At 36.7% G+C, this 15,212-nt stretch overlaps 1 protein-coding gene across 1 annotated transcript in view; it reads right to left on the bottom strand.

Annotated features, from left to right (window-relative positions):
* elac2 (elaC ribonuclease Z 2) overlaps nt 1-14,264 on the bottom strand; it is a 38,111-nt gene extending 23,847 nt beyond the window's left edge. The window contains exons 1-17 of the mRNA XM_039655231.2: nt 13,843-14,264; nt 11,514-11,564; nt 11,360-11,430; nt 11,177-11,241; nt 11,032-11,089; nt 9,712-9,780; nt 9,474-9,617; nt 7,425-7,474; nt 7,281-7,339; nt 7,126-7,198; nt 6,922-7,034; nt 6,739-6,837; nt 6,523-6,661; nt 3,863-3,948; nt 3,448-3,569; nt 3,166-3,256; nt 646-784 (exon numbers count right to left, since the gene is read on the bottom strand). Of these exons, the coding sequence (XP_039511165.2) occupies nt 646-784; nt 3,166-3,256; nt 3,448-3,569; nt 3,863-3,948; nt 6,523-6,661; nt 6,739-6,837; nt 6,922-7,034; nt 7,126-7,198; nt 7,281-7,339; nt 7,425-7,474; nt 9,474-9,617; nt 9,712-9,780; nt 11,032-11,089; nt 11,177-11,241; nt 11,360-11,430; nt 11,514-11,564; nt 13,843-14,096 (1,683 nt within the window). The 5' untranslated portion in view covers nt 14,097-14,264. The remainder of the gene's footprint in view (nt 1-645; nt 785-3,165; nt 3,257-3,447; nt 3,570-3,862; nt 3,949-6,522; nt 6,662-6,738; nt 6,838-6,921; nt 7,035-7,125; nt 7,199-7,280; nt 7,340-7,424; nt 7,475-9,473; nt 9,618-9,711; nt 9,781-11,031; nt 11,090-11,176; nt 11,242-11,359; nt 11,431-11,513; nt 11,565-13,842) is intronic.
* Nucleotides 14,265-15,212: the final 948 nt, after the last annotated feature.

Here is a 15,212-nt window from a genome sequence, read left to right as displayed (position 1 = left end):
TGTTTCAAATATATATTTAAATCCACCAAAAAAAAAAAAAATGTGTTGAGGGAATTCACATGCCTCTCCATAGAGAGCTGTACATGCCATCTAGTGGTTACACCATGATTCTACGCTTTTTCTCTATACTGTAAACAGATGGTGCTAATTTTCTTCAAAAAATATTTTTTTTCTGAAGGCCTAGACTCTATATTAAACTAAAATATTGCATTAATATTTTTTTGAAAAAAATAATAATAATAATATAAAAAAATATATATTTTTCCATGGCAAAATAGACCATAAATATTGCATAAATATTAATAAATTCAATCAAATTGTCTCAAAATACTAAATTACAAAGAATAAATATTATAGAACAAAAATAAATGGCATTGGTTTTACTGGGATGGAGGAAATTTAATTTTTTAGGTGTCCGGTCACTTTTGACCGGGAAGATAACAAGTGTGACTCCGAAACGTTATATATAAATAAAGGTGACTTGATTCTTTATTAATATTTTAGCATAATGACACTAAACTGTATAACTGATCATTTATTTAATTACTTGGCCAGTATGCATATAATCATCAGGATAATGTTCAGTCAAGCGGTCTCTAAGGCCAAGCAAACTGGTTTATTAAACTTGTGTTAGTGCCGGCTCACCGTGTGATGGTCTGCGTGCAGGTGCGACACAAAGATGGTGGAGAGTTTGGAGAGGATCTCGTCCACATCATTGCCATAATGACGACACAACTGACCGAACGTTCCCTCCCCACAATCCAACAGCAGCGACTGAGAGGGGCTGAGGAGCAGAGATGGAGATCAGACACACCTCTGCATTAAATCAACTCCACCCATATTACATCATAGCAATGAAACACACTGTGCTGCTGAGATTTTACCGGACCAATGTCAACCAAAGGGACTAAAACTGACTTCATCACCATGGTACGGTACGGTACGGAACGCTTTGGCGCTTTTTCACGGCATGGTACGGTTCGGAACGTTTTGGCGCTTTTCCACGGTACGGTACGGTTCAGAACGTTTTGGCGCTTTTCCACGGTACGGTACGGTTCAGAACGTTTTGGCGCTTTTCCACGGTACGGTACGGTACGTTTTGGTGCTTTTCCACGGTACGGTTTAGAACGTTTTGGCGCTTTTCCACAGTACGGTTCGGAACGTTTTGCCGCTTTTCCATGGTACGGTACGGTTCGGAACGTTTTGCCGCTTTTCCACGGTACGGTACGGTTCAGAACGTTTTGGCGGTTTTCCACGGTACGGTACGGTACGTTTTGGTGCTTTTCCACGGTACGGTACGGTTCAGAACGTTTTGCCGCTTTTCCACAGTACGGTTCGGAACGTTTTGCCGCTTTTCCACGGTACGGTACGGTTCGGAACGTTTTGCCGCTTTTCCACGGTACGGTACGGTTCAGAACGTTTTGGCGCTTTTCCACAGTACGGTTCGGAACGTTTTGCCGCTTTTCCACGGTACGGTACGGTTCGGAACGTTTTGCCGCTTTTCCACGGTACGGTACGGTTCGGAACGTTTTGGCGCTTTTCCACGGTACGGTACGGTTCAGAACGTTTTGGCGCTTTTCCACGGTACGGTACGGTACGTTTTGGTGCTTTTCCACGGTACGGTACGGTACGTTTTGGCGCTTTTCCACGGTACGGTACGGTTCAGAACGTTTTGGCGCTTTTCCACGGTACGGTACGTTTTGGTGCTTTTCCACGGTACGGTACGGTTCAGAACGTTTTGGCGCTTTTCCACGGTACGGTACGGTTCAGAACGTTTTGGCGCTTTTCCACAGTACGGTACGGTTCGGAACGTTTTGCCGCTTTTCCACGGTACGGTACGGTTCAGAACGTTTTGGCGCTTTTCCACAGTACGGTACGGTTAGGAACGTTTTGCCGCTTTTCCACGGTACTGTACGGTTCAGAACGTTTTGGCGCTTTTCCACAGTACGGTACGGAACGTTTTGCCGCTTTTCCACGGTACGGTTCGGAACGTTTTGCCGCTTCTCCACAGTACAGTACGGTTCGGAACGCTTTGGAGCTTTTCCACGGTATGGTACGGTACGGTTCGGTACGGTACGGCATGCTTTGGCGCTTTTCCATGGTATGGTACGGTACGGTACGGCACGCTTTGGCGCTTTTCTACGGTATGGTACGGTTCGGTACGGTACGGCACGCTTTGACGCTTTTCCACGGTATGGTACGGTACGGTTCGGTATGGTACGGCATGCTTTGGCGCTTTTCCATGGTATGGTACGGTACGGCACGCTTTGGCGCTTTTCCACGGTATGGTACGGTTCGGTTCGGTTCGGTACGGCACGCTTTGACGCTTTTCCACGGTATGGTTCGGTACGGTACACTTTGTCGCTTTTTCACGGCATGGTACGGTACGGCGCGGTACGGCACGTTTTGCCGCTTTTCCACGGTATGGTACGGTTCAGTTCGGTACGGCACGCTTTGCCGCTTTTCCACGCCATTGTACGGTACAGTTCGGTACGACTCGCTTTAAATGGTACTTGTTCTGTTGAGGTTCCAAGCGTACCGTACCGTAACTAAAATGTGTCGTGAAACACTGCAGATCACTGATTGGTCAGACAGAATCGTCACTACCAGTGTCATTGTATTTGCGACCAATAGACATCGACAAAAGTAACCAAACCCGCTAGATTTAAATAGCCAGTAACATAGCAACTGGCTATTTAAATCTAGCACCACTGTTATCGATCAGTCTATAATCCCACCCACTTTAAAGCGGTACTAACTGCAGTGGAAAAGCAACCGAGTTAAAGCGAACCGAGCCGCGCCATACCGCGCAGTGGAAAAGTGCCAAAAGAGACATTGACATGCTGCTCTGCTAAAGCTATAGGACGTCCAGGATCCGATCGTGGCGCAGTGTTTTCAATGTCGTTTGAAAGTCAAACCTGTTTGTCTTGATTTACCGTGCGCTGTATGAAAAGCACTTGAAGATCATCACTTGCCAACCAGGATCTTATTAGTATGCGACTACTAATGTTTAGTAAAGTCACTCTTTTGTCCCAGTTTGGAGGGTTTTTTGGACTCTTGGTTAATTATGTTTTGAAATAAACAGCTAGCCAACCTAATCCACTGCACGTGAGCCGTACACACACTCTAATAATGAGCATTTTCTTACTCGACCATTAATATTACCTGATGTTCACTAAAGTTCCACTGACGTTTCTGATCTTCATCGGCAGGGACGAGCCGGTGCCCAAAAACACGATCTCAGGAAACCTCTCACCTGGAACGACACAAACTTCAGTTTATTATGAGCATTATAGACTCCTGCAGGATCCGAGGCGTCTGGCACAGATACAGTAGAGAGTGAGAAGTGGAGAAAGCTTTACTCTGAGGAAATTAAATGTCAAGCTGTGGAAGTGTTCTTGTCTCTCTTCTAATTCAGCGCTTTCATCCCTCCTTCGGAAAGCTCACCAGATGTGGAGACGGACGCAGCCGCCTGGAACTTCCTGCACTCCTCAACTTCCTCCAGAAAGTTTGGCACTTCGGCGGCTTCCTTCGCAAACTCCTCGGAGTCGCAGGACAGGATGGCATCTCTACACACACACAAAAGTGCCTCAATTTAGATAGAGATTTGTACGAAATTCATAAAAACTGGTTTGTTGAAGCTGTAAAAATGGATTAACTCATAATTATTGCCTATTAACTTGCACAATAAGCTGGTGAACAAGGTGTACGACGAGCACAATTAACATACAGTCGTCAACATTTGAAGTGGATCAAAAAAGTTAGACGAGACAAGAACGGGTATTGTTCAAAATTCATGTGATGACAGGTTTTGATCCACTTCTAGTGTTGACTTGTGTGGACACTGTGGACCTGAACCGACCGTTGCCACTCCAGTTTGGGCCGAAGCTGAAACTTGAGCAGACACTCGGCTCTGACGCTGGGGACGCTTAGAGACGCCTCAGGATCCTGCAATAGACACACACAACAGACCAGTCAATAACTCACTGAAGGACAAAAAGAAAAAGACATTAAAATAGTTCATTAAATTAGAAAGACATAAAAAAAATCATTAAATCAGAAAAAAAACAACAACATTGAGGGAACAAAAAACATGAAAAATAATAAATTATTGAAAAGTTTCTACTAGCAATAATCGAAATCTAACCAAAGTGACCTAAAGACTAATAAGAAACTATTTTATATTAAATTAAATTAACTAAATGTTTTAAAATGAAATAAAATCAGAAAAATATCAAATTAATACATTAAAATACAGCAAATATATATTACAAAAAATTACATACAAATATATCAAATAGTTATCCTACACCAGAATAAATAATTGACGAATTATCAATAAAACTGACCGCTGGAAAAATGCTTGAAATCTAAAATTACCCATAAGAGACTATTTAATACTTATATGCATAAAAATGCATTAAATATGTAATGATCCAATGAATACTTTGGAAATAAGTATAGAAAAACTATTTATATAGAGATAAATTATATAAGAAAATAATTTAATTGGAAATGCACAAAAATATTAAGTAAATATTAATTGTTGAAATATTAATTGACTGAAATTAACTAAATAAATCATAAATTTAAATTAAAAAAAAAAGTTGGGAATTATCTATTTGATGATCTATCTATGATCTAGTTGACACAACAGACCCGTCAATAACTCACTGATGCATAAAAACACATTAAAATAGTAAAAAAAATAAAAATAAATCATTAAATCAGAAAAAAAAACAACAACATTGAGGTACATCATGTCACAAAATCATAATAAAAAACATGACAAATAATAAATAATTGAAACGTTTCTACTGGCAATAATCGAAATCTAACCAAACTGATCAAAAGACAAATCAGATATTACTTCATATTAAATTAAATCAACAAAATGCATTAAAATGAAATAAAATCAGAAAAAAAGATCAGATTAATACATTAAAAATGTTTTAATTATTACAAAATACAACAAATATAGACTACCGGTCAAAAGTTTTAGATCTGTATGATTTTTTATGTTTTTAAATGAAGTCTCTTCTGCTCACCAAGGCTGCTTTATTTGATGAAAAAAAGTAATATTGTGAAATATTATGACAATTTAAAATGACTGTTTTCTATTTTAATATATTTTAAAATGTAATTTGAAAGATGAAATTTCACATCAGATTTCAGTGTCACATGAGCCATCAGAAATCATTCTAATATGCAAATTATTATTTTCAATGTTGAAAACAGTCGTGTACCATTTTCCCCCCAAAATTCTATGATGAATAGAAAGTTCAAAAGAACAGCATTTATTTAAAATATAATCTTTTCTAACATTATAAATGTCTTTACTGTAACTTTTGATCAGTTTAACTCATCCGTGATGAATAAAAGTATTTTCTAATTTCTTTCCCCCAAAAATAAAACAATAAATTCTTACTGACCCCAAACTTTTGAATGGTAGTGATTAATGTTACAAAAGCTTCCCATTTCATATCAATTCGGTTCTTTTGAACTTTCTATTCAAAGAATCCTCAAATAAAAATGTAAAAAACTGTTTTCAACATGGATAATAATCATAAATGTTTCTTGAGCATCATATTATAATAATTTCTGTAGGATCATGTGACACTGAAGACGATGCTGTAAATTCAGCTTTGGTCACAGGAATAAATTACACTTCACTATATATTCACATAGAAAACCACTGTTTTAAATTGTAATAATATTTCACAATATTACTGGGTTTTTTTGTGTGTATTTTTTATCAAATAATTGCAGCCTTGGTGAGCAGAAGAGACTTCTTTTAAAAACATAAAAAAATCTTACCATCTAAAACTTTTGACCGGTAGTGTATATATTACAAAAAATTACATAAAAATAGATCAAATTTATATCCAACACCAGAATAAATAGTTGACAACTTATAAAAATATTTACCACTGGAAATGCTTGAAATCTAATTAAATAAATTACTCAAAAGACACTATTTAATACTTAAATAAAAATGCATTAAATATGGAATGATCCAATGAACACTTTGGAAATATATTTTAATTATTTATAAAGAGAAACTATTTAATTAGAAATGCAAAAAAATAAAGTAATTATTAATTGTTAAAATATTAATTGACTGAAATTAACTAAATAAATCATGAATTTAAATTAAAAAAAAAGTTGGGAATTATCTATTTGTTCAAACTTACCTTTGACCGAGACTATATAATATTTAATTAGAAGTTAGCATCAAACATAACATTAAATAAGCAAAATGTTTTGGTTACACTTAATTTTAAGTGTCCATGTTAAAGTGTAGTTATACATGCAAATACTGAATAATAATAATGATTAACAACATGTATTTCCTATGTTTAGGGTAGGATTATTATTATGCAGAATTTATTGTTATTTCTAAAGTAACTACATGTAACGTGTGTAACAAGGACACATTATAAACAGGAGCAGTTAATGTGAAATGTGTTCAGACTGTAACTCTGAATCACAGTGAGTGTGTGTGTGTGTGTGTGTTCGTACTTGGCTCTTGTAGAGTTTGAGCGGAGGGAAGATCTCAGGATGGATGAGGTTGAGCTGCGTCTGGAGTTTGAGACTGCGGGCGTTGTGAGGCGTGAACGTCTGCTCGTTCATCAGCAGATGCTCCGTGCTGCTGGGAAACCTGACACACAACAGACCCGTCACCACACACACACACACACACACACACACGATCAGATCACTGCAGTCCAGCTCTACCTCTCCATCCAGCTCTTGTACTGATCCGAGTTCAACACCGACTCCGGCGTCATGTGGACCACGAGAGCCGCCGAGTCCTCAGATCCACCGCTCTGATACCTGCACACACACACACACACAACACTGTTAGATGTGTAAAGAGAGAAAGTGGGCTTCATATGTCTCTGGGAGACGTTTCTTCACCTTTGCAGGACGTGATTGGTGCAAAGCGGTTGAATGAAGTCCTCTGACGGACAGTCGACCACCATGAACACAGGTCCGGGATCAGCCGGAGTGCACAGCTCCTCCGGTCGGATCTGAAACACACACTGACAGTCAGAACAACCAGATCTCAAAGTCTTCAGATCAACACTGGAGTCTCTCGGCTCTAAAACGTCGAAGGATCACCTCTTTTCCATCGTGGGTGACACTTTTCCCAGCTTTCAGAGCCTCGATTATGGGCCCGATGGCTGCGGTTCCTCTACAGGTCAAAGAAACCGTTACGTGTTCATATTGTGTGTGTTATATTTCAGTTCATGTATATATGTAGATCTGATACTCACACCGGCAGGCCCATCTCTTTAGCTTTCAGCACCAGAAAGTTCCCTTTCCTGGAGTGTAACTGAAGAAACATCACGGAAAACAAGCTTTTACTCACAGTATGATCGTAAAAAGATGCATGAAGATTTGAGATTATTTCTGCTGACCTTACACACGTAGGCCACCACGAGAGATGGATCTCTGGTGAGATTTCCTTCTGTGAAAGAAGAACGTATTTCTGATTAAACACATTAGTGCCACTCTCTTTAAGTGCACTTCAAAACAACCACTAATCATGAATATGACGCACATGTGACGTACAAACAGCCTTTTAAGTGAGATATGATTGTTTTAAGATTTGCTGGATGAAATGAAGTTTAGATTTTGTTTTGTTTATCCATACGTGTAGTTCAAATGCAATGGGAATTATTATTTAACTCACTTTAATTATTATTATTGGATCAAATTGGAACCCTAGATTGAATGGGTTTCTCTTTAAATTGAACTAAAATTATGTAACTCAAATTCAATACATTATTATAATTATAATGAACAATATAAATGGACAACTTATATACTTATATATACTTATTTTTTCAAATGATCAACAATGTAGTTGTAAAAACTAATTTTACTTATATTTTATTATTTAACACTAATGCCAACAAAAAAGCAACAAAATAAATATATGAATAATTTAAATAATAAAATTAGTATTTTATTTAATATATTTTATTATTGTACACTAATGTCAATAATTACAATAAATAAATAAATAAATTATTTAAAATATATATTAAATAGAATTCAAATTTTCAGAGCATATCCCCCTTTAAACTACGTAGTTTGTGACTCATTTAAAACACAAATTTTATTCGGTTTCATACCTAATATTTTGTAAAGTAAAAGTAATTTTCTGTGAATATGCGAGACTTCTGATTCATTAGACACTGGAGGTGAATAACAGGAACAGGGACGGGTCCCGTCTGTAGCCTAAAGGCTGTTGCACACCGAGGCCGAAATTTTCATATTCGTGATTCGGTGGCTCTGAATTGTCAAAACTGCATTCAAACCGCATTCAATCTCCATTCAAACTCAACCGCGTTCAAATCGTGTTCAAACCGCATTCAAACTGCATTTAAACTGCATTCAAACTCCATTCATACTCCATTCAAACTCCATTCATAGCGCATTCAAACTCCATTTATACTCAACCGCATTCAAACCACATTTAAACTCCATTCAAACTGCATTCAAACTCCATTCATACTCAACCGCATTCAAACCACATTCAAACTCCATTCAAACCGCATTGAAACTCCACCGCGTTCAAACCGCATTCAAACCGCATTCAAACCACATTCAAACCACATTCAAACCGCGTTCAAACCGCATTCAAACCATTCAAACTCCATTCAAACTCAACCGCGTTCAAACCACATTCAAACCACATTCAAACTCCATTCAAACTTCATTCGAACTCAACCGCGTTCAAACCGCATTCAAACCACATTCAAACTCCATTCAAACTCAACCGCGTTCAAACCGCATTCAAACTGCATTCAAACCACATTCAAACCACATTCAAACTCCATTCAAACTCAACCGCGTTCAAACCGCATTCAAACTGCATTCAAACCACATTCAAACCACATTCAAACTGCATTCAAACCACATTCAAACTCCATTCAAACTTCATTCGAACTCAACCGCGTTCAAACCGCATTCAAACCACATTCAAACTCCATTCAAACTCAACCGCGTTCAAACCGCATTCAAACTGCATTCAAACCACATTCAAACCACATTCAAACTCCATTCAAACTCAACCGCGTTCAAACCGCATTCAAACTGCATTCAAACCACATTCAAACCACATTCAAACTCCATTCAAACTCAACCGCATTCAAACCACATTCAAACTCCATTCAAACTCAACCGCATTCAAACCGCATTCAAACTCCATTCAAACTGCCTGCTACGGATGCAAAAAACGCAGAAAACGGAACCCGATTCGATTTTTTGATGGCGGACGAAAGTTCCGGAGGCAAGCGTGATTGACATAACGTGAGGTCGTATTTATTTTTTAACGTGCGAAAATTTCGGAAGCGAATTTCGGAGTCAGTGTGCAAGGGCCTTAACTGAAATCGCCCCAATATCCTTAAACAGAGCACTCTTTGAGGGAACACCCATCTGTAGTGGTGTGTGTGTCTTGCCTGGACTGGGTGATCTTCTACTGGCGTTCAGACTCGGACTCTCCTCCTGGTCCTCCGGTCTCCCGAGCGCCCCCTTCTGACCGCTGTTAGGACTGCAGCTGCGCACCGAGCTTGGGGAACCTCCGCCGGCCTCCTTACGCTCCGCTACACACACACAGAGAGAGAGAGAGGAGACGGATCCTTTACATGTGAAGGGTATTTAAACGTTCAGAACAGTGTATGCTGAGGCGACACTCACAGAAGAGAGGAACCTGGCTGACGGTCATGGTGTTGTCTTTATATTGAGGATCAGTGTACGGCCTGACCGCTGCAAAACAAACACACACAACAGCATCTCCTTCAGATGAGTACACAGATCATAGATGTTAATTTACTATCATTTACTATTCATAGAAAAAATTTCAATTAGCTTTTTTAGCTTCTAGTCTCTAGTTTCAGTTTTCATATTAGATTAAGTTTTAGTCATTTTTATCAGTTTTAGATTTCATCTCTTTTTAGTTTTAGTACTTCAACAACATAAAGGTGCAGTGTGTTATGTTTTAGCGGCATCTAGTGGTGAGGTTACGAACTGCACCCAGAAGAAGTTAGGGTGGCTGGCTGGAAGTGATGCCGTCTGAGCCAGTTAAGCAATGAGGTTTCTTTACAAACTTTAATTAATCAGTAAAACGATGTTATTGTGAATATTACTGTTACCTATACATCATTGTGTCAGTGTTTTATTCGCTGACTTTAGCTAGCTTCTTTGCACGAAGAACAACATAGTGACAAAACGTGTTTGTCCGTTTCTATGGAGCTAGGATTATTAAATGTGTCTTTATTAAATGTGAGAAAATAAATGATCTAAAAGGAAAAAAAAAGTTTGAGAGAAAAAAGTTATCACACTGATAGCAAAAATAATCGGATAAACCGATTATTAAAAATTGATTATTATTTGATTATTATTATTTTTATTATTTTTTTTAACTTCATATGTGTTTTGTTGACATGTATATTGTGTGTTTGTTTTTTTGTTTTTTGGCTTGTATTTGTCTATGTTTGGGGACTACGGATGGAAATTTTAAAATAATAATAAATATAATAATAATAATAATATTTGAGACTAAAAAAGTTTGAGAAAGTATTTTCTCATAGAACATAAAAAATATATATATATGTATTTTTTTATTATTTCTGAGAAAAAAAACTCTCAAAATACTTAAATATATATTTTTTGGAAAGGTTTGGAAAGAAAGGGAGAAAACATTACATGATAACACAGCGGACATCGCATTTTACGGCAAATTAAACATTGACTTTCAATACCAACCAGATACAAAACAGATTTTTTAAGTAATTTAAACGACATATTGCGTTTTCTTATACTCCACTGAAAACATAGTTATGTACAGTATATGATATTGCATTTCTGTCAACAGATCCTCCTAAATATTACACACTGCACCTTTAAAACTAAAACAAAACCTGATGAACTCATTCATCTTTTAGCTTATGTTATTTTACTACACTATAACAACACTGCATATATAACAGACGTGAGAATGATAACGGTGGACTTTACCGAGTTTAATGTCTTCCAGCGGTCCTGAAAACACTCGTATGGCCTGTAAATATTTCTCCTAAAACAACAGAACAACACAATCCAGTCAAACACCACCGGAAAACTAAAAATATCCAAACGCACACACAGATCTCCTTAAACACACCAGCTGTGGCGGTCCCGACAGGACACACTGACGCACTCCCGTGTCTTTGAGGGTCAGGATCATCCCTGCCAAACACAACACACACAGTCAATCTCAGTCTGTACAAGACAACAGTGTGGATCTGAAGAAGATAACAACTGGAAAAGCTTTGAATGGGAATGAGGGAATGAAGAGCTGAAGCACCGGATAAACCGCCGACCGTCTCCCAGCTCATCCTGGTGAGGAAGATGTTGTCCAAGCGAGCGATTTTCATCCTGGATACACAATCAAAACACCCCGTATGAACACAGAAGAGCGTCATTACGTCACAGTGAACGTGTGTTAGTCGGTCTCTTACTTGTGTTCCTGCATCAGTCTCTGCGTTCCTTCACCACAGTTGAACAAATACCTGCATATCAAACAGAGGCTTTACACTTCACACTCTACAGATTAAAGCAACACGCCTCATGAAGCCGTGATGTAGAACAACAAGGGGCTTATTGCTTTTATAAAACTGTTACTCCATAAAAACATTAATTGTATTTGTAATGTGTATTTTATTTATAAAATAAACACCAGTAACAAAAAAACACATTTTATTAATGTAGTTCTAAAGAGGTTGCCAAGCAACACAGTATCACAAACGGCAGTAACACTAATGTAATGCGGTCACAGGTGTGTGTGTGTGTGTGTGTGTTGAGTAATTTACAACGACTATATCAACCAATCAGAATCAAGGAACTATCCGTTTTATAAAGAGTGCTATACACACACAGGTGGCTTGACATTTTATACTCAATTTCACTACTTCACCAATTCACACTAGGGCTGTGAAACGATTAATCGCGATTAATTGCATCCAAAATAAAAGTCTGTGTTTACACAATATATGGGTGTGTAGTGTGTATAATTATTACATATATATATATATATATATATATATATATATATATATATATATATATATATATATATACACACATATATATATATTTAAATAGTATATATAAATACACACATGCATGTATATATTTAAGAAATATTTGCATGTATATACTTTATATATATTTATACAAAATTAATAATCTACATAAATATAATATTTTTTTTAAATATATACATTTTTTAAATATATACATGTGTGTATTTATATATATAAAATAATTATACACACACATATATTATGTAAACAAACTTTTATTTTGGATGCGATTAATCGCGATCACACTATATTTGGCTTAGGTGATCATGTATATTCAAATATATATTAAAGTGAAAACATAAAAATACATTTATATAGTCCTTTAGTTTTATGGAAGGCACCTAAAATATCTGCAGAATCAAAGTTTAATTATATTTGTGATTATTCTTTACTGGTCTCTTATGGGGGAATTTCTGTAAATGTTGTTTTTAAATGAAAGATAAGTGATTATATAAATACTCAAATTATATATATATATATATATATATATATATATATATATATATACACACACACACATATACACACACACACACATATATAGTATATATATATATATATAAATACATGTATATATATATATATATATATATATATATATACACACACACATGTGTGTATATATATATAGTTCCTCAACTAATGAGCTCTGATAATACATATTATAGTACATAAAGTTCAACAGTAAAATGGTAAATGGTAAATGGTAAATGGACTGCATTTATATAGCGCCTTCATAGACCTAATGGCCACCAAAGCGCTTTACATTTGCCTCACATTCACCCATTCACACACTCATTCACACACCGACGGCGGTGTCAGCCATGCAAGGCGCCATCCAGCTCGTCGGGAGCAGCTGGGGTTAGGTGTCTTGCTCATAGACACTTCGACACTTGGTCAGGTGGAACTGAGGATTGAACCACCAACCTTTCGGTTCGTAGACAACCCACATGAACCACTGAGCCACTGCCGCCCCTATAAAAATATTTTGAAATTTCATGACATATTTTAAACCATATTCATAAATACGAATCATATATTCTATTTATTCTGATATTTATATAAAATGCATATGTATATAAACTATTGATTTAAGCATTGCATAATGTCACAATATTTGTTCATTTAAAAAACTCTGAATTGTTCCCTTTTATTATTAAACATTATTCTTATAAAAAAGGCAACAAATTACTTTATTATTGTATAATTACTTTCATTATTAATTCATCAACAAACATGATAGCTTAAATGGTCAGTGGCACATTTATAATATGTGTGTGTGTGTGTGTGTGTGTATACAATATTATATTATATAATAGTATATAATCCACAGATATAATCACAAATGTGATTGAAATCATGCGTTTGATTTATATAAAATTAATTTTATAATCATATATTTCATTATTACATAATGTGCAAATGTGTGTGATTGTTATTTGTGAAACCCAAGTAGTTTTACTTAGATTTTTCTAAATGACATTCATAATAATCAAGTAATTTGTACTAAAATTATTTAAACTAAGCTGACATGCCATTGAACTCTGCTTCACACATATTTTTACTGCACACAGATGAACAACTGATGTATTATGGAATGATGATTATTGATTATTGATGCTGTTATGAAGAATAACGTTTGACCCTCATGACAGATTCTGTCACGTGACACTTGCATGCCATGATGTCGCGTGAGATGTCTCACCTGTTGTACTCGGAGAAGACGTACAGTGACGCGCCGTTATCGCGACTCCCCGCGCCCGCGACCTGCACATATACGGTGGACGGCCCGTGCAGCTCGCCCTGCCTGCGGTTGTCCCTCGTCTTCACATGTCGCAGCGTGTCTTTCGGTGGTCTGGTCTTCCCGGAGGAGTGTGACATCGGTCTCTGCATCAGCAGAGTCTCTTCAGAGACTCTCAGTCTGTGTGTGAGGAAAGCGCAGCGGAGGCGCGCGAGCATAATAAACACCGCGAGCGCCTACGAGGAGCGGCTCATGATATCAGCTCAATGAAGTCAAAAATATCACGGGAATGTTCTGTTAGTTTCTGTACAGCACAGCAGTCTGAAGGACTCACTCACATGTGTGTGTTGATGCTGCAGCTGGACGCGCTTCCGTCGCGTGATGATGACGTCTGGGCTAGAAATAGAACTGGGTGGAATGACGCGAAAATATGTTATGTATTAATATAAAAGTGCCTTTTAAATCATTCAAAATATTTTACAAAGCTAACAGATCATCTAGTTTAAATCTGATATCGACAAAATGTGTAACTTTTGTCAGAGTGTTGGACATTTATTTGGTCACTGTAATTTTACATTATTTTCTGGAAATGTTCTGCACTTATGTGATTGATTATATGTACCCTCACTTTTCATTATGTTGGGGAATTCTTTTTGTGAGGTTTTGATAATAATAGCCATCAACTATTTGTTACAAATAATCTTCACATTTATTTTTGAGTGAGCTATATCCCTTTAACCAGTCGCACTTCTAAAAATGTTCACTATCGACATTTAGGTCTACCATAAATAGTAAAAAAGTTGTAAAAAGGTCAGACATGACTATTTTAATTATTAACGGTGTATTTTTTAAACTTATTGTCTATTATTAATAAGATAAACATTATGATTATCGTTCGCTCATCTGCTGAAACGAGTCGCGCTGTCAGTTTATAACCGTTACTTTTCTCACCGCTGTTGAGGACGGACCAATCACAGACGTTTATCGATGATGGATAATAATTTCCAAACCGTCGTGAAATGGACATTGTTGTGCTGCATTCTTATTTTGTATTCCAGATATTACTTGTATTCCAGATATGCGTTTTATTAGACTGGATCGATTATACCGTAAGGTGTCAAAATCTCTGCAGTATCGTAAACTAAGATAAATAAAAAAAAAACGTTGTGAAAATAGTCTCTTCCTCAAGAGGCGCGAGACTGCTAAATCCGTTCATATGGACTCCTAAAATATGATGTATTAAATAAGTTCATTTTAAGGACAAACAAATGTCAGTCCACAACATATATTTCTATAAAATTACCCATTAAAACTCTGTAATTGGGCTTATGGAT

This window comes from Pimephales promelas, chromosome 3 (genome assembly GCF_988280905.1).
Source record: "Pimephales promelas chromosome 3, fPimPro1.hap1.1, whole genome shotgun sequence".
Taxonomy (NCBI): Eukaryota; Metazoa; Chordata; class Actinopteri; order Cypriniformes; family Leuciscidae; genus Pimephales; species Pimephales promelas.
Note: the sequence above shows the minus strand (reverse complement) of the source record. Positions and strands in the feature narration are given on the sequence as shown.